Genomic DNA, 27,191 nt, shown 5'->3' with positions numbered 1-27,191 from the left:
GGGGGGGGCGAGGAACCAACTGATGGCAACCGCAAAAGGGGGGAGCTTCGAACAACACAGTTGCAGGGGCGCCGGCGCCAGCTGTCGGGCACGTTGCCACCGACAGCTGCTCCGCGCTTTCAGGCTTCTTTCGCTGGCCGCGCTACCACCAGGCTACCACCAGGTAGCCTGGTGGTAGGTGGTTCCAAAGTGCCAGCGGCTTATCGAGTCCACCCGCAGCCCCGCCTGGCGCATGATGCGCTCAATGTTGCGGTTCCACCAGCTCCCCCGCTTGAGGAAGAAGCCCCTCTCCGCCCTGCCCTGCTCTCGAGGTGCAGATGCGGCAGAAATGAATGATTGGGGATGAAATGCAAAAGCGATGAGAAGCGCCAACCTGCGTCCAGCTGGCCAAGCGGGGCGGAGCCAAAAGGCTTTGCGGCAGCAGTTTCAGAATCCTTGTTACGCCGACAACCGCTACTGCGAAGGGGGCACGGTCTCCGGGCCCACTCCGCCCACGGGGCCCACCGCGGTCCACTCCCCTTTGAGCTTTCTGTCCCGGCCATGCTTTCTCGCCCAACCCCTCCAGAGGGTGAGAGCGATGAGGCCAGGTTCAAGGACGCGGTGCGGCTCTACAACGAAGCAAAAGCTAGAGCTGATGCTGCTAGAGCGCGAAGGAAGGCGTATGAAGAAGCGCTGCGCGCTGCCGAGGAGCAGAAGGCGCGCTTAGCAGCGGTGCAGGAGGCGCAGCGTGCGGCGGCGAGAGTGGCCCAGAGGCCGCTCCCGGGTGAGTAGCTGGGGGGGTAGGGCCTTGGGCGTTGGACGCATTACGGCAATGGAACGTACACTCACTGCACGCACATTGACTGACGGTTCTCGCCCCTGGGCTCGCTCCTACCATGCACGCACACCACTGCTGAAACCGCCAGCGCTTGCTGGCCACCTGCTGCCCCGCCTGCAGCCGCCGACAAGCACAAGAAGAACCAGTAACGTTGTGCCAGCAATGGGGACCGAGCCATAGCGCTTCGAGGAGCACAGCGGGCCGGCTTGCGCAACATACTGCTCTTGCGGGACTGGGTCCTGCCCACCGGTGTGTGCTCAGCTGGTAAATGATGCACCACAACCGCGCTTCTGAGCATGCTCTCTAAGCATGCGCCTCTGGGCATGATGTGGCGGTGGTGTTGCCGCCTCCCTGGCTCAGGCGGGCCCCGACCCTTTTTTCTTGTACACAGCATCCCTCTTGTACACCCGTCAGATCTGTCGTTCCCTGCCAGTACATGCCTCTTCCATGAATTCGTAATGTTCCCTCGCTAAGCCGCAGTGCATTTCATGATATCATGTCTGCATCTGCGATCCCTTCAGGGTGTGTAATCCACCCAGGATGCCACCTATCAGCAAGGCGCTGTGGTGGGGTGTAGGCCGCCTGTCGTCAGCTGGCTGATCATGGATGCCACCGCCGCCGGTTGAGCCTACCAAGCGCGCCAGCCACAGACCTTCAGGCTGCTGCGGCGGCGGGCAGGGTTGGGTTTCCTTCTGGCTCCGCGCTGCCCTCGGGAGATGGCAGTGGGCCCCGGCCCCGGCAGAGGGCCCAGCACTGCCTGGCCTACTGCCTGGGGCCAGCGCTGAAGCTTCCGTGACCCGCTGCTGGTGCCCCTGCCGCAGAGCTGGGAGCTGCGACCCCTTGGGTGCGGCCTTGGCCTGCCTGCTGCATACCATACCAGCAGAGGAAGATCCTGTGGCATCTGGCGGAGCTTGACCCGCTGCCTTCCGGCCGGTTCCTGCCTGCCTGCCCCACACTTCTGTGCCTGCACGGCCTCCCACGTGCTGGCCCTTGCCCTTAAGTGTGGCCGATGGTGGAGGGGGCAGAGCAGGGTCGCTAGCAGAGGTGCGGGGCCTGCTGGACCGCGCCGACAGCTGCCGTCAGCTGTGCAAGCGCTGGGCAAGGGAGCAGCAGGAGCAGGCTGGGGATGTAGATGGCTTGGCTGGAGGTGGAGGCACTGGCCTCGGCCTTCCCCGCAAAGGCACAGCTGCCGGCAGTTCCCTGGACCGGCCAGGACCCGCACGTGCCCATGGGAGGCGGGGAGCACTGCTGGTGATGCAACCAGCCAGCAGCTCTGCAGTTGGTCAGCTCACGAGGAAGTTTACATCCTGTACTGTAGTGGCTGTTGCACCGCAGAGTAATTCATGCGGCATACAGAAGGCGGGCGGGCACAAGAGGGAGTGCGCCACGCTGGCGGCCAGCCGAGGCACCACTGGCGGCAGCGGCAGGCGTGCTGATGGCTTTTGGCGGCAGCCGTCGCAACAGTCCCCAGCAGGGTCCTGGATCTGATGCTGCAGATGCTCCCGCTGCTGGCAGCGGTCGTTCCCATGTGCTTGCCTCGTGTCCTGAGCTGCCTGTGCAATAGGTTATGTTGCTTTTAATTGGATGAATAGCGTTAAATGACAGGGAACATTGAATAGCACTAACTGATACAATAACTACCTAACTAACTAAAAGTGCAATTCAGTTCGATAGCCGTTAGCAGCCTTTCATCACACAGCCGTCACCCCCCTTCCATTGTTTGCTTGATCACTTCACTGGTTGGCCCTCCTCCTGCTGTCCTGCCCCCTCGCTCCTCCACGCCCAGGCACTCCGCATGGCTCACCTCTGCCCACCTGCACCAGCCTGCACAGTGACGGCACCCGTGGCAGCATGGCTTTCAGCGCCGGCCCTTCCAGTTGTCAGTGCAGCCAGCAGGCACACGCAGCAGGCCAGCAAAGCGGTGGCGTGGCCTTGCTGCCCAGCTTGCCCGTGGAGCCACCTGCCCCTGGCGCTCCATGCTCAGCAGCGAGGCGGCGGCCTGCTCGGTGGCCGCATCCCTGTGGGTTTAGGGTGCTCGGCCAGATAGGCCCGGCAGCGGTTGCACAGGCAGACCTGCAGGGCAGGGGAGGAGCGGGTTGACAGGCAGGCACCACCCGCAAAACAACGGTGCAGCTCCTGCAGCTCTCCTCTCACCCCGGTGGCCGCATCCTTGCGCCACTTGTTGCTGCGGCTCCCGCAGTTGCTGCACTGCCTGCTGCCTGGCTTTGCCGGTCCGGGCACAGCAAAGGGCAGCTCGGCTGCTGCTGCTGCTGCTGCTGCTGCTGCTGCTGCTGCTGCTGCTTCAGCAGGCAGCGCAGGCACAGCCGCTGCTGGTCCGGCATCAGGGCACGCTGCTGCTTCGCGCACCTCTGCTGCTGCTGATGCCAGAGCCACAGCCTCGGCCAGCGCCTCTGCTGCCGCCGCCCCCTCCTGGCCCTCCAGCGCTGGCAGCTCTCCGTGCTTGCGCACGAAGCGGCCGCAGCTGTTGCAGAGCAGGCTGCGGGTGTCGGGGTGCCTGCATGGGGTCCCAGGCAGGTGGATGGGGAACCATGTTGGGTGAGGCGCCAGCAGCACATCGTCCGGGTAGAAAGCGCAGCGTGCGCCAGGCTCCCCACCTGCGCCACATGGTCGTCTCAGTTGCCTGGCAGTGCGTGCAGCGCCGTTCCTCCACCACCTGCAGAGGACGGCCAACCAGGGCGGAGGCAGCTTGTGTGGAAAGCGCCGAATGGCGGCAAGCGGCTGGCTGTGGCGAGCGGCCTCCTGCCAGCCTCCCGCCTACCTGCTCGTCCTTGGCCGGCTCAGCGCTGACTCGGTTGCGCTTGTGCTTGTCATAAAGAGCGGAGCCGCACCGATTGCACAGGCAGGCCTGCAGGGAATGGTAGGAGAAGGGGATTGAAGGTTGAGAGGCAAGCACCCTGTGTTCACAGCCACCACCTGCGCAGCTCATCTGCTGCCCCCTCTCACCCCTGTGCCTGGATGCTTGCGCCACTTGTTGCCCGAGGTGGTGAGGCTGCCGCAGTTGCTGCACTGCCTGCGGCTGCTGGCGGCAGGGCCATCGGCTGGCGCATCTGCTGGCGCCACCCCAGTAGCGCTGGCCCCCTGCTCAGTCTTGCTGCGCTTAGCAGGTGGCTCAACAGGCGCCCTGCTGTCGCCAGGTGGCACGTGTACTGGCGCTCCGCTGCTGCCCGGGCCCTCTCCAGCCACCCTGCTGCCAATTCCGGCCCTCTCCTGCTCCTGCTGGCCGGTGCGACGGCGCTTGGGCTCAGGCTCTGCCTCAGCAGCAGCTTCACCCGGCCCTGTGGGTGCAGCCCGAGCCTGCTTCTGCTGCCTACGCTCTGCCGCCTTTTTGGCGCCAAGCGGGCGGCTGACCAGCTCCTGCTGGGCTGGCTCGGCTGGCTCCCGAGCCTGCTGGGGCGCAGCCTCTGGCACCACTGCTGCTACCTCGGCGGGCCCTGCTCCTGCTGCTTCCACAGGGGCAGAGGGTACCACAGCTGGCACAGGCCGGGAGACTGGAATGGCAGGCGGAGCTATGGCTGCTGCCTGGGCTTGCAGTGGCTGCGCAGCTGCTGCCCTGGCGCCGCGAGCTGCCTGCCCCGCGGCAGCGGGGGCAGGAGCAGCGCGTGGATCTGCCACTCTGCGCCGCTTGGCAGCGGCGGCCGTCTGCCCGGCACCAGGTGCAGCTGGTGCCGCGGATGCTGCCGCGGCCGCCGGCGCCAGCAGAGGCACTGGCGCCTGCCCCACATCTGCTCCCTCCTGGCACAGCTTGTTGAAGTCCCGCTCGTTGATGTCGCGGTAGGCGGCGGTACCACGCTGCCGCTTGCCGCGCCCCAGCTCAAGGCCTGCACACCAGCAGCAGCCACAGCAGCAGCGCTGTAAGGGAGCAGGGAGCAGACCATGCGCGGTTTTGCAGGCGAGGGTGCACAAACGGAAACTCCCGGCCTGATGTGCCCGGCAGAGCAGCTGTGGGGTCATGGCCGGCTGCCCGCAGGTCACCACCAGTGCTATTGCTGCCCGCAGCCCCATGCCAGATCGACTCCCCGCCACTTGCCCCTCCCCACGCACCATCATCCTGGTCCTTTTTGGGCTGCATCAACTCCTCAGCCTGGCGCACCAGCGGCGCCACCTCCTCCTCAGACGCCAGCCGCCGGTAGGCCAGCGCCCCCGCCTGCCCTCCAACGCCTGCGCCGCCGCCACCAGCCGCTGCGCCCTGAGCCGCCTGCCAGCTCGCCAGCTCCGCTTCCTGCACAGAAGGCGGCCAGGCAGGCGGTTGCGCAGCAGGCATGCTTTTGTCACCGCTCCTCCCCAAAACTTGGTGCTCAGCTGCTGGCCCTCCCTCTCGGCTTGAGCAGCCTCCCCGCTGCATGCACACCAGCATGCGCCTGTCCTCCGCCTCGAAAAGCTCCAGCTCCTCCTCCCCCCTGGCCACGAGCCGATTGAGCTGCGCGTCGCTGAGCTGGCCGCCGCCGCCGCCTCCATCCTCTCCGCTGCCGCTGCCACCGGCGCCCAGCGCCCCTTGCTGCTGCGTGGAGGTGCGGATGGTTTCCAGCAGGTAGCGCTGCCGCTCCTCGGCGCTGGTCTTGCCGTCGAAGAAGCCGCCTGGGGGCCAGGGGGGAGCGTGTTGGGGTTGCGTGGGTGTGTGCGTGTAGCGGTGGGGTGGGGTGGGGGGATGGTGCGCGTGTGTGTGGCGGGGGTAATGATAGCGGTGGGTAGCGAGAAGGGCTCAGATGCCGGCGGGAGTGATAGCCGGCAGTCAAGCAGCACCCAGGGCCAGAGGTGGTGCTCCCAAGCTCAGCAGAGCGGCGCAGGGATGCACAGGGGGTGGGCCAGGAGGCAGGGGAGGGGCAGAACACATGGACCACGCGCCAGCACTAGGTCAGGCGGCAGCAGCAGCGCTGGAGGCACACAATTGCGGGCACGCCTGGCCGGCACAGCCCACCTGTGATGGATCTGTCTGCCAGCTGGGCCTTGTCTGAAGCCACCCCCACCACCCGCTCCTCCACAGTCCCCACCGTCTTGAGGCGCAGCACCAGCACCTGCGGCGGTACAGGGATAGGCAGCGCATCGGTACGTCGGTAGGTAGACGGCACCGTGATGCAGTAGAGTGATGCAGGGCAAGCCAGGGAGCAGCAGGAGAGGAGGCCAGCGTGAGCAGCCCAGCGCAGGTGGTTCCAAAGGCGCAGCTGCAGCATGCACCTGTCGAGTCTGCCCCATGCGGTGCGCCCGCGCCTGCGCCTGAAGATCCATCTGGGGGTTCCAGTCTGCGGGCAGGCGGGGCGGGAACAGCCGAGGCAGGTGCACAGGGCAGGGGTAAGGTGTGCACACCGTGCTGGCAGCGGGCCCTTCAACCCCAGCTCCCAATCCCCGGGGGCTCTCTCACACACCGCCTCTCTCCCCTTCAGCCCTGCCTGCCCTCCCTCCCTCCCTCCCTCACTCACTCAATCACTCAATCACCCTCCCTCACCCGTGTCATACATGATGACTGTGTCGGCACCCTGCAGGTTGAGGCCCACACCGCCGGCGCGGATGCTGAGCAGGAAGACAAACACGCCGCCGCCTGCAGGCACGCAGGGCAGCCAGGGGTAGGCTGTGTGCTGGACGGTCCCCGTTGAGACGTGCCAGAGCGGCGCCCCTCCCCACGCAGCATCCTTCCTGCGCCAGCCTGCACTCCCTCGCCACGCCACGCTGCGCCACGCTGTGCCCGCCGTGCGCGCTGCCCCGCGCCGCCCACCCGGGTCGTTGAACCGCTCCACCAGCTCGCCGCGCTTGCCGGCGGCGGTGCCGCCGTCCAGGCGCAGGTGGCGGAAGCCGCGCCAGCCGAGGTAGTCGCTCACCACATCCAGGGCGCGAGTCATGGTACTAAACAGCAGTACCTGCACGGGGCGATGCACATGTAGCATGGGTGTGTGGCCGTGGCAGGCAGGGCAGCTTGGCTGGCTGTCAAGGGCCGGGGTTGGTTCCAGACACAGCCACATGCTGTGCGTCGGTGCTGCCGCTGTGCCGGCGGTGCCCTGCTGCGCGCTCAAACACAGCAAGGCAGCGGCCCTCACCTTGTGCCCACCTGCCCTGAGCTTCACCAGCATGCGATCCAGCAGCTCCAGCTTGCCGCACAGCCGCACCTCGGCAGGCAGGCTGTGCGGCGGCAGCGCCGCCTCGCTGCCCTCCGGGTGCAGCCGGCTGCATGCGTGGCAGGCAGGCGGGCAGGCAGGCGGCGGGTGGCAGCCTGAGGCGGGTCGCCGCCACCTGCCCCTCCATCTGCCGCAGCGCAGGCCACGCCACGAGCCCGGCCCCGCCCCCAGCTGGGCCTCACCTGATGAGCGGGTGGTTGCAGATGTTCCTCATCTCCATCAGCACATTGTTGACGCCCTTGAGCCCGCCCCTGCCCGTGCCCTGCATCTCCCGCTGCATCAGCCGGAACAGGGCCTGCTGGTAGGGGCTGGGCAGCACTGCGGCAGGCAACCGGGAAATCGCAAGGCAGGAAGGTGTTAGATCAGGCGGAGAGGCGCCGCCAGGCGCCAGTCAGCACTGCAAGCAATGCCGGGTGGGACGCGCCGTGCCATGCTGTGCGTGCTGTGCGTGTCACGGCCCCACCTGGCACCAGGTGCTCCACCTTCTGAGGCAGCTCCGAGGCCACAGACTCTTTGAGGCGGCGCAGCATGAAGGGGCGCAGCACCTGCGACCACGAAACACACGCAGACAGCTGGGAGGAGAAGAAGAGTGGGCTAAGAGAGGACAGCTATCGCTGCGGATGGCTGCTGCCAAAGCCAGCAGGCAGGCAAGCAGGGCAGCAGCCAAGCAGCCATGCTGCCAAAAGCAAACCTGGTGCAGGCGGTTGGTCACGATCAGCGCCTCCTCCTCGGTCAGCATCGCCGCCTCAGCCGCCTCAGCACCCTCGTCGTCGCTGCCGCCATCCAGCCCCTCGCCGCCGCCGCCGCCGCCGCCCTGCCGCTCCGCGCCCCCAAACCTGCGAGGGGATGGCATGAGCCGCGCATTTGATGGATGGCAGCAAGCAAGATTTGGTTGGTGTTGAAATAATGCAGTGAAGACAGCACTTCAAGCTTGCCGCCCGCATCAGCTGCCGCTTGCATGCCTCCCCGCCATGCCTGTCTGCCGCTCCTGCTGCTCACCACTGCTGGAAGTCTTCCCCGGAGTTGAAGAGGGAGGGCATGAAGAAGTTGAGCAGGCTCCACAGCTCCTCCAGCCTGTTCTGGAGAGGGGTGCCTGTTGGAGGCGGGGCAGCGCACAGCGGAGCAGAGGTGCTGAGACGGCGTGAATGGCAGCGGAGGCATGCTGGGTCGCCCAGACCGATCTGCGGGTGCTGGGCGACACCCTTGCCGCCGTGGCCCCCCAGCCGGCGCGCACCCGTCAGCAGCAGGCGGTGCTGCGTGGAGTAGGAGCGCAGCTCGGCGTTGAGCTTGCAGTCGGCATTCTTCAGGCGGTGCCCCTGCACGCACCCAACCATGCCACGAGGCAGTCAGCCAGCCAGCAGCGGGATCTTTCAAGTAAAAGGATGGCAGGTAACAGTGCCTACACAGCTCCTCGCCCTTTACGCTGCCACATCGCCACGAGGCAGCGCAGGCTGGAACTACCGCCTCACCTCGTCGACCACCAGGTAGCTCCAGGACACGCGGGACAGGCGGGGCCTGCGGGCCAGGAGGTGGCGTGCGGGGCGGCGGGTGGGTCAGCACAGTAGGCAGGCCAGCTGGCTGGCAGAAGCCGAACTAGGACGATGCCCGACCAGCCACTCCCCGGCACGGGAAGCAGGCAGCCCCTCAAAATCCACCTCCCAGCCGCCTCCCCAGCCCCCTCCCAACCGCCTCCCCAGCCACCCCCCAGCCCAGCTCACTTGTCGGCCTTGGACATGAGGAAGTCGTAGGTGGTGAGCACCACGTGTGTGCCCGGCCCGGCCCCGCCGCCCCGCCCCCGCCGCATCCGCCGCTCCCACACCTCCTCCCGCGCCTGCGCGGAGCCCTTGTATGCCACCACCCCCAGGCCCGGGGCCCACCGCGCCAGCTCCGCCTCCCAGTTGGGCAGCACGGAGGACGGGACGGCGATGAGGGCGGGGCGCCGCTCGCCCAGCTCGCCCACCAGGTGGCACACCAGGGCGATGACCTGGATGGTCTTGCCTGTATTGCCAGTCGCCGTGCACGGTGGGGGCGGCAGCAGGCGAGCGCGGTATTGGGAAGCGCAGCGCAGGGAGGCGAGCGGGCACCACAGCAGCCATGCCGCCTCGGAAACCCTTCCAAAGTGCTCAACATACGCAGTCATGGCCGTTGTCCCCAGCCCACCGAGCCCCATTTCGTCCGCCAGGATGCCGTTCAGGCCGCTCTGGTGCAGCCCCACCATCCAGCGCAGGCCCGCCAGCTGGTACTCCCGCAGCTCGCCGCCTGCAGCGGGGGCGAGAACGCATCACTGGTGGTGGGGTTGCCGGCCCTGCTCCTCACTCACAAGCGCCCACTGCTGGGGCTGGTCCACAAGAAAGCAGGCAGGATGTGCGCTTGGGGTGATGCTGCCCATGGGACAGACCCACCCACCCCACACCACCCCCATACGCAGCTGCCGCACGCCTGTGAGCATCTTGGGCGTGTGCGGCACATCGGCCTGGAAGGCCCCGGCCAGCTTGCCCCACGCCTCGTGGCTCTGCTCCAGCCCCGCCACCCCGCCTCCGGCGCCGCCGTCGAGCGCCTCCTGGCTGGCCACGGGGGTGGGGCTGCCGCTGCCGTTGCCGCCGCCGGCCGCGGCCAGCAGCGCCTCGCTGGCGCCAGCGGAGCGCAGACGGGCCGCCAGGTGGCGCAGGCAGCTGTCGGTCTGCGGGCGCGGCGTCGGGATGAGCACACCCGGCGTGTCTGTCTCAAACCTGGTGCCGCCTGGGGCCAGTCAAGCCGGCACCAAGTGTGCCAAGTCATGCGCCCCTCCCATCTGACGGCTTCAGGGCTCACCCAGCCCGCCACCGGCACTAGGCCCTCCCACCTGGCTCAGCAGCTGCTGGATCTTGGGGTTCCGGGCGCCCCTCCCCGCCGCCACCAGCCGCATGTACTCCCCCACATCGTTGCACTTCAGCGCCTCCATGCGCTCGCGCTGCTCCCACGCCCTGGACAGGGCAGGGCAGGGTGGGGCAGGGTTGCCCGGCAAGGCTTGAGCTTGAGCACCGTGGGAGGATTGGGAAGCAGGCAAAGGTCTGGCGGCTTAGCCGGCTGTGCAGAGAGGGCGTGGCAAGGCTGAGCAGGCAGAGACACAGCACGGGCAGGCAGCCTTGCCGAGCCCGCCGGGTCCCACCTCTTCTCCCGCCACGCTCGCTTCAGTTCCTTGTGCTGCCCCAGCACCGCCTCGCCCAGCTGCTGCCGCCGCTGCCGCCGCCGCTGCATCTCTGCTGCCGGCTCGGCAGCAGCCTGCGCCTGCTGCCTCGGCTGCCTGCCGGCCACCCTGCGCTGGCCCACAGCCTCTTGCAGAACACGAGCCAGGGCGGCTCGCGGGTGAGGCAGCGGGGTGCACCGCGCGGCCGCCAGCAGCTGGGCGCGCTGGGAGGACAGCAGGCGGGCGTGGGCTGCGCGCCGGGCGGCCCCTGCTTGCAGCTGCTGGTGCAGGCGGGCCTTGATGTGGGGAGCCCGCTGCGCCGCGATGAGCTGGGTTGCCAGGGCTGCCAGCGTGCGGCCCGGGGCCAGCACGCGCAGCGTGAGGCGGCAGGTGGAGGAGTCTGCAGGGTCAGTCGCCAGCTCAGCACCCACCTCCCGCTCATCCTCCACCACCCGCCGCAGCTCTGCGGCGCGCTCAGCTGTCGCCGCAGCCGCCGCAGATGCCGGGTGCAAGCCCTCGGCGGCGCCGCCGACGCCGCTGCCACCCTTCTCGGGGCCTGTGGTGGCTGCCACGGTGCGGCGCAGGCTGTCCAGGCACTCGACTGGTGCAGCGATGGGGCGAGGCGCTGGGCGAGGCCTGCACGCGGCACAGGGGAGCGAATGGTGTGGAGCCTCCTGGTCCTGCCCGTCGACAGGAGCGGCGGGCAATGGGCAGGGCTCCAGGGCTGGCTCTGCCAGGCAAGTTCAATGCATGTGCGCATGACTGCGCGGCTCATGAATGCACATCTCAGGCAGGTGGCAGGCTCACCCCCTGGCTTGCAGCACTCGCTTGCTGATCCTGCTGGCGGCCTGCACGGCGCGCAGCGCCGACAGCTGCCCCGCATGCTGTGCCGCCAGCTGCTGTGCATCGCGGATGCTGCTGGCGGCGAGCGCTCCGACAGCGCCCTCCTCACCCGCCGCCTCCAGGCCCCTGCAGCAACAGCACCCGTCGAAGGTGGGCAGGCCATGCAGGGGGGGAGGGTGCTTTCCAAGCGGCGTTCCAAGCTGCCGCAGCTGGCGGCTGCGGACCACCCAGTGCTTGCCCGGTCAGGATGCAGACGGCGCGGGTTGCGAAGTGCTCTTCATCGGCGTTGGCGCGGCTCTGAGCAGATGCTACAGCCTGCAGCATGGGTCGGTTGGCAGCCTAGAGTTGCGGCTGCAGCGGCCGTGACAGGCAGGCGCGGCGGCGGCCACCCGGACAGGTGCTCCCCTCACCAGTTTCAGCACCCGCTGCACGTTTTGCTGCGCCCCCAGCTGGCCCATCCCTTGCAGCAGGGAGGCTGTGGCCTCCACGAGGCCGGAGCAGTCCAAGTTTGAACCGCGACAGCCGCTCAGCCCGAGCATGCCGGCTGCCTACAGCAGCAGGCAGCTTGAACCGCCTGCCGAGCAGCCTCTCAGCGCCTGCTGTGGAGGGCAGCAGACCTGGCTGGCTGTCTCAGAGTGAATGCACAGCGGGAGGCCTCGATGGCTGCAAGTTTGGTTGGAACGAGTTGCAGTACTCAGGCAGCGAAACAAGGCAGCAGGCAGAGTAGAAGGAAGCGCAGCACGCGGGAGGCCAGGCGCAGCACGCAACAAAATGCATGCCGCAAAGACGCTCCCCATTGCGCAGCGCTGATCCAGAATTCACCCAGGATGACCAAGCCGCGAATTCTAATCAGCAACGACGACGGTAGGGGACATACCTGCACATGAAGATCGCCGCCAGCCACCGCTTGCCAGCCACTGCCCCCTGCATGATGAATGGGTGCAGGTATGTCCTGATCGACCAGCCAGAGACTGCCGGCCGGTGACCGCCGACCCCTCCTGCCGCCCCTTGCCGCCGCGGCGTCTTGCAGGAATCACGGCGCCGGGGCTGCTCGCACTGGCAGCCGCCCTGCACTGCGACGGCTTTGCGACATTTTCAGTGTCTGCGCCTTCCGGGGAGCGGTCTGCGCAGAGCCACTGCATCAGCGTGGGCAAGCACCTGCACGCCTGGCAGCTGGAGGTCGAGGGCGCGGAGGAGGCATTTGCGGTGGACGGCACCCCAGGTCAGCCCACCCGCTGGTCGCCCTTTAGCCCTGCCCCTGAGCATGTGTGTGCTGGACCTTTGATCCTCAGCATGCTGGCTGCAATGCGCCGCCCCGGTTAGCTGCCCGCTCGCCAGCGCGCTCCCGCAACTCTCTTCCCCCGCCCCTCCACCGCAGCCGACAGTGTCATGATTGCGCTCTACGGCCCGCTGCTGGCCAACCCCACGTTCCAGCTGGTTGTCAGCGGCATAAACCGCGGGGACAACTGCGGCCTGCACGTGATATACTCGGGCACGGTGGGCGCGGCGCGCGAGGCGGCCTGCAAGGTGCGGCCGCCGCGCCCCGCCACGCGGCGGGCCGGCGACGGCGGCTGCAGCGCACCTCGCTTTGCACCAACCCTGCACGCTCTGATTTCCCAGCGCGCCGTGCCGCAGCCCGACGGCCTCACAGCAGCACACGCCCCTGCCGCTGTCCCCGCCGCCGCTGCACTCCCACCCCTGTCCCCCGGGGCCGCCGCAGGACGTACCATCCATTGCCGTCTCTCTGGACAACTACTTGGCCCGCACAGAGGAGCAGTACGAGGCGGCCGCCGCCTACTCCCTGGCGCTGATGAAGGCGGTGCTGGGGGTGCTGCCGCCGCCGGGGCGCCACCTGTTTGGGGCCTCGCACCTGGCGGGGCACGTGGTGAACGTGAACGTGCCCAAGGGCGGGCTGGCGGACATCCGGGGCCTGTACCTGGCACACCAGGGCCAGCACTGCCACTTCCCTGACTTCCAGGCACGCGCCGGCCGCACGCGCGGCAGCGTGGACCGGCGGCACCGGCGCCGCGCCTGCCTTGCCACGCCTCTGTTTTCCTCTGTGTGTGGTGTGGGGTGTGGGGGCGCAGGTCTGCTGCCCGTCTCCGGGCGGGCGCCTGCCAGCCTGAGCCGGCCTGGCCGACAGCGCCCCTGCCTGCCTGCCTGGCTCATGCGTGCGGTGCAGGAGCTGGAGGCTGACGCGCATGTGAGGGAGGGGCATGCGGGCGCGGTGACGCTGCGCGCCTTCCGCAACGCGGCGGGCAGCCTGCGGGGCGACCTGTCGCAGGGCTGCGACTCGTGGGCTGTGGGGCAGGGCTGGGCGGCGGTGACGCCCATCTGCCTGCGGTCAGGTGCGTGCTGCCGTGGCGGTACTGCGGACGCCGGGCTGGGCTGGCGGCGGGCGGGAGTGCTTGTGGAGGTCCAGTGCACGCTGCGTGGTGCACCGCTTTGAAGCCGGCCTGCCGCCATCAAGCGGCCCGCGGCCGGTCTGCCCATCTGCCGTCTTGCAGACATGCCCCTCACCGCGACGGCGGCAGCGCAGCGGGAGCAGCCGCAGGTGCTGCTGGCAGTTGCGTCGGCCATGCAGGCAGCTGCCAAACACCTGGGGGCGCAGGTGGGCGGCATACCGCGGCACCTCGAGGCGGCGATCGCTGTGGATTCGGCGGCGGCTCCACAGGTGCCACCCTGCTGACCACCGCCTCAACTGGCTGCCCTGCCCCATCCTTTGTTTCTCTCGGAATGGTCATTGCTATTCTGAGTTTGTTGTTTGTTCCAAGGCAATGCAAATGCTGCTGCAGCTGGAAAGGAAGCTGCCTGTTGCGGCTCGCCGCGCGGCCCGCACCCCCGGGTGCCACAGGAACGCGGCGCGGCCCCACAAGAACACCACCGGCGCAACCTCGCTCTGATTCAAGGGCTCATGGCACAGTGATGGGGTCCCCGGTGGCACTGGGTGTGCGTCTCCTGCCTGGCCCCCACAACAAGCGGCACGGCAGCGGCGGGACTAGCTGCGGGGGGCGGAAGCAGGGCCGCCACTGGGGGGCCGCTGAACAGGGCCGGGCCGCCACTCCAGGGCTAGCAATGCCTGGCGCTGGGCAGCCCGCGGCCTCCCACAGTTGTGCTGGACTGTGCAAGTGTGTTTTGTCGCATTTTGCGATGCGTGTGGACCGCAAGGCCCGAGATGGGCGGCGCCGCCCGCGGCGCGGGGCTTCCGCAGGGTGCCCCGAGCCCCTTCGTGCGTGCAGACCCCGCCAATCATTCACGTAGGCGCCCTCAGCTTCCTGCCCGGTGCTGCCCCCTGGACCAGACAGAGGCGTGAACAGAAGTCTGCTACATCGTGGTGCACCACAGAGTGTTTATCTGTGCCAGCAAGCCAGCAAGCTTGCAGCGGCGGGTGCTGTCACCCCTGGACCCCTGCTGGCACCGGCACGTGTTGCAGAGCCTCGCCCATGCCCTGAACTGGCCTTCACTGGCACTAAGAGGATCAAACACCAGCCAAACCCGCGAAAAGACGACGTCTCTCGTTAGGCCCCCTGGTTCACCTGGCTCACTGCTACGCCACCTCAGGACCGGCAGCAGCCTGCTCCTGTCTATCCACGACTCCTTCCGCTCCTCCCGGGCCATCTCCCACCGTCGGGGCGACCACGGCACCGCACTAAGCTCCCCGGCCTTACCAGCATCTTACCGCGTCCAGTGCGCCTTGCCAGGCAGTGACCAGGGCCGGCTCTGGCCATGTTTGCGCAGCAGAACGCGGCGCAGGGGACGGCGCTGGACGCTGGGCCCGCGGGGGCCGCCACCACCACCCCCGCCCCCGACGCCGGCCGGCCACACGTTGGCGGCGCCAGCGGCCGGCTGCTCAACCAGCGCTGCCAGCACTGCGGGGCGGACCTGATGAACCACAAGCGCTTCTACAAGGTGTGAGCTGGGTGTTGGAGGAGCGTGGGGGCGCCCGGGTGCCCTGGGCGCCCGCTTGCCTTGAGGCGGCTGCCCTAAGGAGCCGGTACGTGGGGGGGCCCACGGCACCACCGCCCACGGCCGGGGCTCCCGCACCCACCGTCGCCCTCTCCGCACCCCTCCCCTCCCTCCTGCAGCGCTACCGAGTGTGCGAGAAGGATGCCCTGGCGGAGGCGGTGCTGCAAGACGGCCAGCTGCAGCGCTTCTGCCAGCAGGTGCCGCTGCCGGCCCGCCGCCTGTGCCCCCTCGCCCAGCCCTAGCCCTCACCCGCGCCACCCCAACTAACCGCCCGCCAGCCCTCCCCCCTGCCTCCCCAACAGTGTGGCCGCTTCCACCCGCTCTCCTTCTTTGACGCCACCATGCGCACGTGCCGGGAGCAGCTGGCGCGCCACGCCAGCCTGAAGCGCAAGCGGCGGCGCGAGAAGGCGCTGCTGCGCGCCGGCCAGACGCTGCCAGAGGGCGGGGCTGGCGAGGAGGGTGGGCGGCCACGGCCGCTGCAGCCGCTGCCGGTGCGCCGGGAGCACGCGCCGCAGACGCTCACCCTGGCCGACATCTGCTGGCGCGAGCAGCAGCAGCTGGCGGCCACGGCCGCGCCGCCGCCGCCGCCGCCGCCGCCCCTGCCACTGCCGCAGCGGCATGCGGAGGCTCCGCAGCTGCTGTCGGCGCACCAGGCCTTGGAGCAGCTGCTGCTCAAGCACCAGCAGCACCAGCAGCACCAGCAGACTGAGTCGCAGACCTCGCTGACGCGCCTGATGGCGCCGCCGGCGCCGCGCGGGCCCACCCTGGGCGCCCTCCTCGAATCCCTGGAGAACCAACCGTCTGTGAACAGCCAGCCCGAGCTGCAGCAGGCGCTGTTCGGCGCGGTGTGGAGCAACGTGGACACGCCGCCGGCGCAGGTGCAGCAGCACTCCGGCTGGCACGCGCTGGCGCAGGCGCAGCACCAGCAGGCCGGCAGCCACTGGGAGGCGCCGCGCCGGCAGGCGCGGCAGCCGCAGCTGCCGCAGCAGCCGCCGAGCTGGTGGCCGCCGGCGGCGCCGCAGCAGCAGGCGGCGCCGGCCGGCGTCGCCAGCTGGGCCGCCATGGAGCGGCAGGCGTCTGGCGCCTCCACCGCCACGCATGCTCCCCAGGTGGACGACATGCTTCTGGCTGGGCTGCACGCCCTGCTCACGTCGGCGGCGCAGGGGCTGGAGCAGGCGCGGCAGGCGCAGGCCGCCGCCAACTCCAAGGCCCTGCTGAGCCTGCTGGGCCAGCTGGGCCTGGGCTCCAGCGGCGGCGGCGTCGGCGCCCTGGGCGGCGTCGGCGTCGGCGGCAGTGCCCTGGCCGCCGCCATCGGCAGCATCGACCTCGAGGCGCTGCAGCGCCTGCTGCTGCCGCAGTGAGCGGGGCGGCGTGCAGCCCACAGCCAGAGCTTTTACCATCCCCAGGTAACTTCCCGGTGCCACCCACAGCCTGTGTGTGGCGGGTACTCGTCAAGCCTCCCACCTTTTGTCCTTCATCATTGTGCCGACTGTTCTCCTTTCCAAAACTGGCCTTCAGCAGTGGCGGCCTTCAGCTGTGACCGTGCCGCCTCAGCCCATTATTTCTCGCCTCGCTCTCTCATGTTTCGAGACGCCCCGCCCGCCTCTTCCATCCTTGGCCAGCCTGCCTGCCTCGAAGCAGCAGTGAGCCAGACCTCCTCCCTCCTCCTTCTGCGAAGAAGAAGGATACGCATAAGCCCTTGTGGGCATTGTTTGATGCGGCCCTTTGTACAACGAACTAGCCTTTTACTGACGGCCACCTTTCAGAAGCCATTTCAGCCAACCTGCCAATCCTGTGTCACCTTCTAAATTTTTCACCGCGTTCCTTCCCACTTCGCTTGTCAATCTCTCACCTCGCCCTCCCCCGACCCATTCCGCCCAATCAAGCCAAGACCGAAAACACGATTCACGGCCGGACAGCCGCCTGCTGGCACCTGCACCCATTCACCCAGCCTTTGTGCTGCCAGTTGTCACCACACATTACGTAATATGCGGGCCATTTTAAGGCATGTGGCGGGTGCAGAGTGCTGGCGGATGGAGCACAGATCGCACGAGGGTATGCGGATAGGAAGGCACAGGGGCGGCCGCATGCTGCCTCATCATTTCTTGGGCTCAACCGCCACGAGCTGCTTGTCCTCCACGCCTGCCGCCGCCAGGGTCTGCTCCCAGTCGCCCAGCAGGCGGCGCGGGAACTGCAGCGCCAGCTGGCAGGCTGCCATGTCGGCGCCACTCGCCGCCGCAAACGCCGCCAAGTGCCCCACCGTGTCGCTGCCGCCGTGGAAGCGCCGGCTCACGCGGCCGCCGGGCAGCCGCAGCGCCACCTCCACAAAGCCCTCTGCTCCCGCCTCGGGCTCGGCCTGCAGCGCCGGCAGCTGCATGCTGGCAGGTGCCGCAGCCGCTTCCTCCTGCTGCTGCTGCTGCTGCTTCCCCTGCTGCTCACCCGCCGGCTGCATGGAAGCCGCAATGGCGGCCGCCAGCTCAGCATCCTCATCGTCCTGCAAGCCCCCCGCCGCCACCGAGCGCGGGCTGGCCGCCTGCTGCTGCTGCTGCTCCTGCTGCGGCGGCGGTCCCTGGTGGTCTGCCAGGCTGGCAGCGATGGCGGCCGCCAGGTCAGCATCCTCGTCAGCGGCTGCCGCCGACCCCGCCGCCCCGCCGTAGCTGCGGCTGTGCGGCCGGCTGCCGTCGCCGTGCGCCAGGCTGGCAGCCAGCGCCCGCGCCAGGCCTGGGTCATCACCCTGCTGGCAAGGGCAATGGGGAGCACGAGCAACACGTGCTCGGTTGCTGGCTGTGAATGCAGGCAGCGAGGCTGGCAGCAGGTGCCCGGTGGAGCCAGGTGGCTGGGGACAAGAGAGCGCCCGCCAGGAGCGCCGCCGCACCTCAGCGTGGGCAGCGCCGTCCGCCGCCTCCTCCTCATCCAGAGCCCGCTTGGCGCCCGGCCGCCGCAGCGTCAGCCACGAACCCTGCCCGCCGGCAGCCTTGCCCAGCACCCCCTGCGCTGCCGCCTGCGCATACCCCCGCTCCTTGAGCTGCTCTCGCTCCTGCGGCCAGGAGTGGGCGTTGAAGCGTGGATGAGTATGCTCGAGACGAAGTAGGCGGGGCATAGGCTCGGGAACTGGGTGGGCAGGCTGGCCAGCAAGGCCGGCTGAACGGCGGGACAACCGTGCGGCCTCTGACACGTGGCACCCGAGCAATCCTCGCCCCTGTCCACCAGCACCAATCCTCCCATCCCTTACATCTCTCTCTCTCTCTCTCACACACACACACACACACACACACACACACTCTCACCCTAGTGGCGGCCCGCGCCTCCTCGGGACGGAACCAGCGCCCCGCCCGCCCCGGCAACGCCAGCTCCTCCACGCTGTCGGGCGGCTGGCTGGGCGGCAGCTGCCCCTGGATCACAAATATCTGCGGTACAAGCGGGGCCAGGCAGGCCAGGCAGGCAAGCGCAGTGCGTCGTGGGTGAGCGGCTGCACTTGCGGGAGAGCTCGCGCGCTGCCGGGCATGCAGCTCATGCGCGACGGCTGGCAGCTGGCGCCGGGCCGCCGGCTGTCGCCCGCCTGCCTGCGCCGCATGCCAGCCTGCCTGCCCCAGGCACCATCACCCACCGTGTACCCCTCCTGCTGCAGCGAGCCCAGGAAGGCGGAGAGGTGGAAGGTGCTGAGGGGCTCGGGGGCCGAGTACACGCTGTTCAGGTTCCACCACTGGCCGTGGATCTGGCGCACGGTCAGCCAGTGCTCCTGCCGGGAGGGAGGGGCACGCCATACACTCGCGCATGGTGTTGTAGTTGTTGTTTCCATCTGAGTCAAGCCAACGGCACTGGCCCTGCTTGCTGTCACCTCGCCGGGCTGGCGGGGCTGGGCCCGCCGTCCAGCGCCCCATCCCGCCCACCCCATGCCACGCACGGAGCTTCAGGCGGCCGCGGGGCCACCCTCCCACCAGGCCCGCCCTCCCACCCCGCCCACCTGGTGGTTGCAAATGAAGGCGGCCTGCGTGGTGGGGTCGGCGCGCGCCGCCTCCATGTCTGGGCTGGTCAGCGGCACCGCGGCCAGGCCCCACACCTCCAGCGCGCGGCTCAGCACCTGGATGGAGAACATGCCGCTCTCCGCCACGTTGCCGCTGCCCTCGGCCACATACCTGCGGGGTGGTGGTGGTGGTGGTGGTGGGGTGGTAAGGGGGGGGGGGGCGTGTGGGTGCGTGCATGTGCATGTGCGTGTGCTTGGCCACGTGTGCAGGAGGGCGTGTTGAGGGCAGGAGTGGCGGAGGAGGGAGGCGGGGCGCTTTGAGGTGAAGGCTGCCGGCTGGGTCGCTGCCGGCCCGGCAGGGCCCCCAACATGCAGGCCCAACATGCAGGCCCCACACGCAGGCCCCAAGCATGCCCAGCGGGCTGCCTCACCGCAGGTAGTCTGGGTTGTCCACACCGGCGCTGGCCATCAGCGCATGCTCCGCCGCATCCAGCTCCTGGGCGATGGCCGCCATCTCAACCTCACTGCACAGCACGGCACAGCGTGGGGCAGGGCAGGAGCCGAGCGGGGGATGTGCTACACTGCTATTACATCGCTGGCGCTGGCAGCGGCAAGGGGAAACAGTGTGCCAGATGAGCGGGCACGGGGCAGCGCTCCGGCTTGCCTGAAGTGCGGGGCTTGCAGCACGGCGTTCACGGCATGCACCTGCGCGGGCGGGAGGGAGGAGCGGGGGCGAGGAGCGGGAAGGGGCGGGGGTTCGAAGGAGCTCGGCAGCTAGGAGGGCGCCTCCCCCGGAGATGCAGCCATGAGATCCAGGGCGCCCTCACCCCGCACAGGGCCGCCGTCTGGCTTTCATGATAGATGAGGTCCGCCCTATCAACCTCCATGGCTCGAAGAGAGACTCCTGCGACGCAGCGGCAGGCGAGATAAACTTGTGCGGAAGCTTTCGTCCCCGCGAGCGACACACCAATGCTTCTGCCGCAACCTCTCCTTACGCGCGTGCCGCCACCACTGCTGCCGCCGCCGCCGCCGGTGGCGGCGCATGCCTGGCTGGCAGCGGCAAGCCGTCCGAGCCACGCAACACCAGGTTTCACCTTTGGAAGGGCTCAGGCAGCGTGATCACCTGCGCTACAGCAGGGTGGGGGTGACGTCCGCGCGGCGGAGGAGTCTGTGGCTGGGTAGCCTGCCTCTGATCAATGTGGGAGGCGGGGAACGGACGAAATGCCGAGGCAAGAGGCCAGCAGGCAGTTCATGCGCGCCAGCTCATCCCACCCCACCCTCAAGAAGCCGTGTGAAGCCTCGTGGAGTGCATTTTCGCTGTGATTGCCGCCGCTGATCCCTAATAAATCCAATCAATCCAGTAGCCACCCACGAGAGTTCCACTCTCCACTCCTCGCTTGCCTCTGCCTTGGCAGGGTCGCCACCCCCAAGGCACACCTGCCAGCGGCCGCAGGAGCGCCAGTGTACACGCCCCGCAGGCCAGAGAGCTTGCCTGCACCAAGCTTCTTGGACGCGGCTGCACCGCCACCGCGCCGCAGCCATGTTTGGGCTCAACGGCAGCGCCGCCCGCAGCGCCGGCTACCCGGCGGCGCCCGCCCTGCCTCGCGGCCTGCTCCTCGCCGACGACGTGGGCAGCGGACGAGGCAAGCCGCGGGCGCTGGCTGCCGCCCACACACACGGGGTGCTGCGTCCTGGCGGTGCCCGCTGGCCTCCTCCCTTCCCCCGTCCCACCCACCCCTCTGCACGCTCGGCTGCTGTGCAGGCGCCGCCAAGTGGGCGGCCGCGGAGCGCCGCCTCTCCCTGGCCGCCGTGGCGCTGGGCCTGGCCGTCTTCCTGCTGTCCTGGCGCTACCTGTACCAGTTCACGGAGATGGGCGGCATGGCGCTGGGCGGGGTGCTGGTCGTGTCGGGTGCGGCGGGCTACGTGGGCGGGCGCCGCCGTTCCGCTAACATAGTGAATCTGCAGCTGGTTGCCAGCCTGATCGGCATTCTTCTTGCCTTCAATATGATTAGTGAGGTGAGGGGGAAGAGGGGTGTGTGTGTATGGTACAGGTTGCCCGCGAGCCTGGCCTGCCCGCACTCGACCACAGCTGCCGCCGCGCTCACGGTGCTGCTGCGCTGCCGCGCAGACGGTGAGGGATGTGTCAGTCGACTGCGCCTTAGCCGAGCTGGTGAGTGGAGACCGCGCGTTGGCGCGCAGCCATGCTGCCTCATTGCGCCAGCGGCGACGCCAGCTGCTGCCAGCTGTCTGTGCGGTGCCCCAGCTCACCCGCGTTCCATGCCGTACTGCTTTGCAGTACCACCGGGGGCGTGCCACGGAGAAGAGCGTGGCCGCCGTCGCTCAGCAGGAGGCCATGGTCGCAGTTTTTGGGCGCCTGAATGAGCTGGAAGAAACGCTGACGACGGTGCAGCAGGTGGGGGGCGGGCTGGGTCGCCCAGGTGGCGGTGGCAGCAAGGGGGCGTGGCTTTGCAGGAGGCCACGGCAGGGGCCGGGAGCCCTGCTCGAGTGCAGCTGCGCTGCTCCCTTGATCACAGCCAACCGGGGTGCCCCTGCACGCCCTTTGCTCATGCAGGGCGCCGCCAAGCATGTGGAGCTGCGGGAGGAGCAGCAGAAGCTTAAAAACACGGACCTGGCGTACATCAGGTGGGTGGACGGGCAGGGCCGTGTGGCGCAGCACGCTGCGCCCGTGAGCCTGCGGGGAAGGCCGCCTGCTGCCTCTGCCTGGGCTGGGAGACCTAGGGGCACCCGCAGCTGCCCCCTGCCTGCCTCCTGCCTCACCATGCCCCGCCGCCCGCCCCCGCCTGCAGGTCCAAGATGGACATGATCAAGAGGAGGGCGGAGGACCTGCTGTCCAGCGTGCTTCAGAACCCGAATATCACCGCAGAGACCATCGGGGTGAGCCCCTGGCTGGCAGCAGCTGGCGCGCAGCAGGGGCCGCAGCTGCACAGCCATCGCGGGGCGCCCTGCCAGCAGCTGGGCCCAACCTGCAGGCACAGCTGTGCCTTTGGCCCAGGACCTGGGAGCCTTGCGTCGCGTGCCAGCACTGACCGCACGCCTGCACTGACACGGCCTGCCCGCCGCCCACGCCTGGCTGCAGCGCCTGAGCGAGGAGGAGAAGGCTGTGCTGCGGCAGCGCATGGATCTGGCCGACAAGGTGATGGCCCGCATCGAGCGCCACCACGCCAACAAGGACGATGAAATCACTTTCGAGGGTGGGTGCGGGAGGGAGGGACGCCATGTTCCGAGGGGGTTGGCGTGCGGAAAGGGCGGCGCCTGGGCGGGGTGCTGAAGGCAGCTGCACCTGAGCCGTGCAACCTGGACGTGCAACGGTGCGCTCTGGCGTGTGTGCTGAAGGCGCCGCTCCCTGCCCCCTGCCCCCTGCCCCCGCCTGCCTGCTGCAGAGTACCAGGAGCTGCTGGCTGCCCTGACCGACGTCACGGCGGCCCCCGGCGACAGCGCGGAGAGCGGGGAGCTGGTGCAGGCGAGGATCCAGCTGTACAACATGAAGGCGGCGCTGGAGCGCAGCAAGGCCGACAGCTACTCCACGCTGCTGGTGGGCGAGGCGCCAAAGGCGCTGCAGCAGATGGAGGCGCGGCGGCGCGAGCAGCGCGAGCGCTGGAACGCGCAGTTTGAAAAGGTGGGGGCTGTGTGTGGCTGGCCTGGTGTCGCCTGGCCGGCTGGGTTGCTCGAGCGCGGAGGACCGTGGCTGTCGCCATCTGCCCAGTCCTGACCGTGCCTATCGGTGCCCTTGCCTGCCTGTCCCCTGCCCGCAGCACCTGCACCAGCAGGAGGCCCAGGGTGCCGACTTCCTGGTCAACCTGCCGGAGCACTGCGTGAAGGAGACGGCGGGGGAGCGGCTGGTGGTGGGGTCGGGCCTAGCCTCCATCCTGCTGCAGCTGGCCGCCGCCTACGTGGCACTCTCCCTCACCCTCCGGCTGCCCGTCAAGGGCGAGTAGGCTGTGTGCACAACGGCCCATTCTTTCTTCCACAGCCGCCACTCGCTGAACCCATTGTCCGTCCACTGTCCTGATTTCAAAACGCTCCTTCCTGCTCCCAGTCTTGTAATCATGAGCGAGGGTCAACCCCCCAGCGGAAAGGCAGGCCTGGGAGTAGAGCGGGCTGTGCTGCCGCCACGGTGGCGAAAGCCTGTTGCCGCCCTGCTCTGCTTGCCGAATGAAAGCGTGGCGCACTCTACTCAGGTGGCAGGTTTGGTCCTTCTGCAGCAGGTAGGCTACCAATGAGGTCCAGCGCAAGGTGCCTCCCGCCGCCGCCGGCCCCGCCGCCCAGGGTAAGTAGGAGCTACTGTAGCGTAGCTCCCAAGCCTTGGTGGGGGCGGGAAGCTGCCCTGAAGGTGTCGTGGGGAACTGCAGGAACTGCCTCTTTCAGAGCACTCTGGGCAGAAGCGAAAGCTACTTTTCATTTAATCCCCCCAGCGCCCTCCCGACGCCTCCACGGGTAGTCCACGCCCCTCACCTCCCAGCACCTCCCTTCCCATCACGCGCCCCGCCTCTACTTCAGCTCTTCCCAGACATGTGGGTTGGCTGGTCTCGCTGACCAGAGAAAGGCGCCTTGCGGTTGCTCAGCTGCGCCTTGATGCGCCTCCGGCGGCCGCTGCCGCCATGACATCCCGTGCCGCCGGTAGCTGCTACAGAAGCACAGCTTGCTGAGTAGGCTGCTGCCTCTCCTGCCCCTGCAGTCTCATCACGCAATTCTACTCCACGCCATGAAAGCGCAGCTGCTGTGGCAGCTGGCCGCCTGCCTGTGCCTGCTGCTGCTCTGCGGCGGCAGCATGGCGGCGGCCAGTTCCGAGCCCATCTGGGTGCCAGGTGGGACGTGTGCCACCATCCGCTGCCAGCTGAGAGATGGAGTGAGCGGTGTGCCTGCCATGCCAGGAGGATCACAGTCTCGTGGCTGGCCGGTGTGCTGTGCAGGGTCTGGCGCCCATAGGTCGCTGCAGGAGGTGCCAGGCGGAATTGATGGAGGGCCAGGGCCGCCATGTGAGCACTCCCGGCTGCCGCTGCCACCCGCCTGCATGCCCTCCCCCCCTAAGATGGCTGCTGGCACAGTGCCCCTATCCATTTAGACCGCCCCACCGCTCTTCTTGCACCCTGCCCCTGCAGTCAGCCTGCCGGAAGCCCGCATCAACTGCCCCCAGGAGTGCTCCATCAGGGGGCTGGTCCCCATCCCCACGCACGGCGGCTCCAGCAAGCTGATGTGCGCGCTTGGAGGCAGCCCAGGGCCCTACCAATACGGTGAGCCTTCGGCCTCCTGCACCCCGGTGCCACTGGCATGCCCTCGCTGCCGCTTGGCTGCTTCTGCTGTTGTTGCTGCTGGCGAGGCCTGATGTCCCCTGCTGCTTGGCGCCACCCTTGGCGCAGGCACCTGGAGCCAGGGCTTCTGCCACGCCTTCTTCGGCGCCATCAACAAGAGCTTCAAGGCGCCCAACGGCTACTTCTGCGGCTGCAGGAGCCCCGCGGTCACGCTGACCTGGAACGCCAGCATGGCGTGCGTGGAGGGCGGCGCGGCCGCCGCCATGGACCCCGCCGTCTGCCGCATCCGCAAGGACGGCGGCGGCGACTTCCAGATCGGCTGGATCTCCAGCGAGACGGGGGCCTGCCACACCTACCCCGTGCGCTTTGGCGCCGGTGGCGCGTTTGTCAGCAAGGTGGCCGGCGTGGGCGCCTCCACGCCCTACAACATGCAGGTCCTGTGCAAGGCGCCGCAGCAGGGGCAGGCTGGGCGGCGCATGCTGGTGGAGCCCATTGCATGTGAGTGGCACCCTCCGCCGCCGCCTGCTCGCCTGGCTGCCCGCCTGGCTGCCTGGCACAGCTCCTGGCCTCCCGCCTCCATCCAGGGCCGTACCGCATCGCCACACGGCATCAGCCCACTGAGTGTGCTGTGCGCTGGCGCGGCCCCCACCCCGCTGTGCAGTCACTATGGCAAAGGGCATAGCCGATTGCCCCTACACCTGCACCCAGAACAACAGGGTCGTGCTGGGCAGCGGCGTGCCCAGCGTGTCCCTGTGCGCCATCAAAAGCGGAGACCAGACATACTACGGTACGCCCGCAGCCACGGGACACACTGGTCCCTGCGCCTGCCACGCTGGATGCCAGCCCAGGCTGCACGATGCCGGCAGCCGCGCCAAGCCCCTTACTTCTCTGCTCCCCTGCAACCCAGAGTGCATTACTAAGTCCACGCTCCACCCTGCCTCCTCCCGCTGCCTGCCGCCTCCCCGCAGGCAGCTACTCCTACGGTTACTGCCTGTGGCGCCTGCAGGCCGCCGGCAACGTGCTGGTGGAGGGCCAGGGCTACCGCTGCGGCTGCCAGCCCGCCCCCATCAAGCTGTCGTGGAAGGAGGCGCAGGTGTGCGCCACGGGGCCCTCCGCCGCCGCCAAGGACCCCTCCGTCTGCCGCATCCGGAAGGTCGGCGGGGGCGACTTCCGCATCGGATGGTACTCCCAGGCGACCCGCACCTGCTACACCCCGTCCGCCAAGTTTGGGCCCAGCGGCCAGGACGTGACGCGCGTGACGGGCGTGGGAGGCCTGTACCAGATGCGCCTGCTGTGCCGGCCAGGTGCGCGGCGCGGCGCGGCGCGGCGGCAGCGGGGCGTGCAGCCGGCGCTTGCCGGGAGCGCTTGCCGGGGGGCGGCCAGGCGCCCGGTGCCGGTGCTGCGCCCTGCCTTCGGCCCAGCCGCTTGGCCCCACCACGCCCCTCCCTCATCGCCTGCCCCCTGCCGCCCCCTCCCGTGCTCCCTGCCGCAGCCCATGACCTGCGCAAGTGCCCCAGCGTGACCCGCACCCGCGCGGGCCTGGTGAAGATCGCCACCGACATGGTGGCCGCCGACAAGCAGATCAACATCACCAGCAAGTGGCCTGCGCGGTGGAGCGGCATCGCGGGCCACGTGTGCCCGCCGGCGGTGCCCCCCCACGGCGATGACGTGTCGGTCATCACGTGGATGTACTGGGCCGCGTTTGGCAAGGGCCCCGACCAGCTCAACCGCCTGGGCTGGCTGGGCGGCAGCCTGGCTAGCCTGGCGGCGCGTGGCACGCCGCGCTCGGTGACCACCTACCTCATCGCCAAGCCCTCGTACGTGGTGTGGAAGCGTGCCGACCACACCAAGGCGCAGCTGGGAGACCTCCTGATGTACGGCACCCCCGCCAGGCTGAGGCATGTGGCCATGTACCTGGGCAACGGCCAGGTCTTCTCCTTTGCGCCGCCGGCGATCCAGGGCGGCGCCATCGCCGACGGCTCGCCGCTGACGCCGCGCATCCGCGCCTGGGACTTCCGCGCCGACCTGCACGCCGTGTACGCCTACCCCGATTTTCTCATATAGCCGCGGCAGCCTGCCCCTTGCCGGGCGCACTTTGCGGGGGAGCCGCCATTGCCATTTTTGATCCCACTCAGCCATCCAGACTACCTCAGTTTCTGACATGCATCGGATGCTATTCTACTCGTATTCTATTACCAAGGCTGCACCTCTGAGCTGCGACATTGATTACACCAGCGCTGCGTAGTGAGCAATTTTCAAGTTCTTGCAAGAGTAACCACGACAGATCAGAGGTGGTACAAAATCGGCAGGGATGGATGGAGGTGGGAGCTGCTGAGGCTGCTGGTCTTCTGTGTAGCATGCGTCTGTGTCTGATGGAAGCATCCGAGTCGGGTCATGGCTGCGTGGTCTACCTGACTGGGGGGCTGGCTGCCAGCTGGCGGCTGGCCTGGTCTGTCGGCTGGGTGGCAGTGATGGTGGGTGCAGCTGGCGCTGCGGGGGGGGGCACACGTGCTCCACGCCTCACAGCTTGTTGGTGTACGCTGACAGGAACACGCTGGCGCTGAGCAGCCCGTACTGCGCCTCGGCGGTGTCGCGCTGGAACTCGCCGTCCCGCACCTTGGCCGCGACCGCCTCGTACAGCGCCTGCTGGTCGGTGCTGGGCGTGACAAACTCCACGCTGAGTACCACCTTGTTGGTCTGCAGGCGCCAGGACAAGGCGGCGGCAGCAGTGAGGCAGGCATCGGCGGGCAGGGTGGTGGTGGCGGGGGCCATCGTGACGGGTGCCCAGGGAAGCGCTGCAGGCAGGCCTACCTGGGTGCCCGGCACGACACGCAGCTCCGCCATGCCCTCCGGCACGTTGCGCGGGTCATCTGCGGCAGCGGCAGCGCCCGGCAGCAGCCGGTCAGCAGGCGGTCAGCCCCTGCACATGGGTTTGCGGGAACACTGGCAGCAGCAGCTGGCGGCGGCCCAAGCACAGGCAGGTGCCGTCGCTCCGCTCCTGCGTGCCTGGCAGGGGCAGAGGCGGCCTCACCAGACAGAT

General features: G+C 68.7%; 6 protein-coding genes across 6 annotated transcripts; 4 read left to right on the top strand and 2 right to left on the bottom strand.

Moving 5' to 3' along the window:
• Positions 1 to 6,058: 6,058 nt before the first annotated feature.
• Positions 6,059 to 8,938, bottom strand: CHLNCDRAFT_9310 (hypothetical protein; the record flags this gene model as incomplete). The annotated part of the gene is made up of 10 exons (XM_005851121.1): positions 6,059 to 6,075; positions 6,279 to 6,371; positions 6,546 to 6,687; positions 6,865 to 6,970; positions 7,125 to 7,260; positions 7,406 to 7,536; positions 7,945 to 8,035; positions 8,177 to 8,258; positions 8,412 to 8,457; positions 8,661 to 8,938. Coding segments are annotated over 10 exons (1,122 nt in total), but the record flags the coding sequence as incomplete, so codon positions are not given.
• A 2,840-nt stretch (positions 8,939 to 11,778) lies between these two features.
• On the top strand, positions 11,779 to 13,854 carry CHLNCDRAFT_137835 (hypothetical protein; the record flags this gene model as incomplete). The annotated part of the gene is made up of 7 exons (XM_005851408.1): positions 11,779 to 11,815; positions 11,982 to 12,173; positions 12,330 to 12,478; positions 12,672 to 12,956; positions 13,134 to 13,299; positions 13,459 to 13,562; positions 13,747 to 13,854. The coding sequence occupies 7 exons, from the start codon at positions 11,779 to 11,781 to the stop codon at positions 13,852 to 13,854; spliced, it is 1,041 nt and encodes a 346-aa protein (XP_005851470.1).
• A 1,179-nt stretch (positions 13,855 to 15,033) lies between these two features.
• CHLNCDRAFT_19177 (hypothetical protein) lies at positions 15,034 to 15,309 on the top strand (the record flags this gene model as incomplete). Its single annotated transcript, XM_005851407.1, has 2 exons — positions 15,034 to 15,114; positions 15,220 to 15,309. Coding segments are annotated over 2 exons (171 nt in total), but the record flags the coding sequence as incomplete, so codon positions are not given.
• Positions 15,310 to 18,297: 2,988 nt separating this feature from the next.
• CHLNCDRAFT_13270 (hypothetical protein) lies at positions 18,298 to 19,407 on the bottom strand (the record flags this gene model as incomplete). Its single annotated transcript, XM_005851120.1, has 4 exons — positions 18,298 to 18,324; positions 18,525 to 18,656; positions 18,882 to 19,053; positions 19,313 to 19,407. Coding segments are annotated over 4 exons (426 nt in total), but the record flags the coding sequence as incomplete, so codon positions are not given.
• A 1,014-nt stretch (positions 19,408 to 20,421) lies between these two features.
• Positions 20,422 to 22,837, top strand: CHLNCDRAFT_49913 (hypothetical protein; the record flags this gene model as incomplete). Its single annotated transcript, XM_005851406.1, has 9 exons — positions 20,422 to 20,578; positions 20,644 to 20,897; positions 21,010 to 21,051; positions 21,178 to 21,294; positions 21,454 to 21,524; positions 21,689 to 21,776; positions 21,979 to 22,093; positions 22,283 to 22,518; positions 22,655 to 22,837. 9 exons carry the CDS (start codon positions 20,422 to 20,424, stop codon positions 22,835 to 22,837), a joined length of 1,263 nt encoding a protein of 420 aa, XP_005851468.1.
• Positions 22,838 to 23,604: 767 nt separating this feature from the next.
• On the top strand, positions 23,605 to 26,215 carry CHLNCDRAFT_56717 (hypothetical protein; the record flags this gene model as incomplete). The annotated part of the gene is made up of 7 exons (XM_005851405.1): positions 23,605 to 23,707; positions 23,813 to 23,878; positions 24,002 to 24,133; positions 24,260 to 24,649; positions 24,813 to 24,938; positions 25,120 to 25,455; positions 25,644 to 26,215. 7 exons carry the CDS (start codon positions 23,605 to 23,607, stop codon positions 26,213 to 26,215), a joined length of 1,725 nt encoding a protein of 574 aa, XP_005851467.1.
• Positions 26,216 to 27,191: the final 976 nt, after the last annotated feature.

This window comes from Chlorella variabilis, assembly GCF_000147415.1.
Source record: "Chlorella variabilis unplaced genomic scaffold CHLNCscaffold_2, whole genome shotgun sequence".
In the NCBI taxonomy this organism is placed as follows: Eukaryota; Viridiplantae; Chlorophyta; class Trebouxiophyceae; order Chlorellales; family Chlorellaceae; genus Chlorella; species Chlorella variabilis.
The sequence above is the reverse complement of the archived record's forward strand: the minus strand, read 5'-3'. Positions and strand labels throughout refer to the sequence as shown.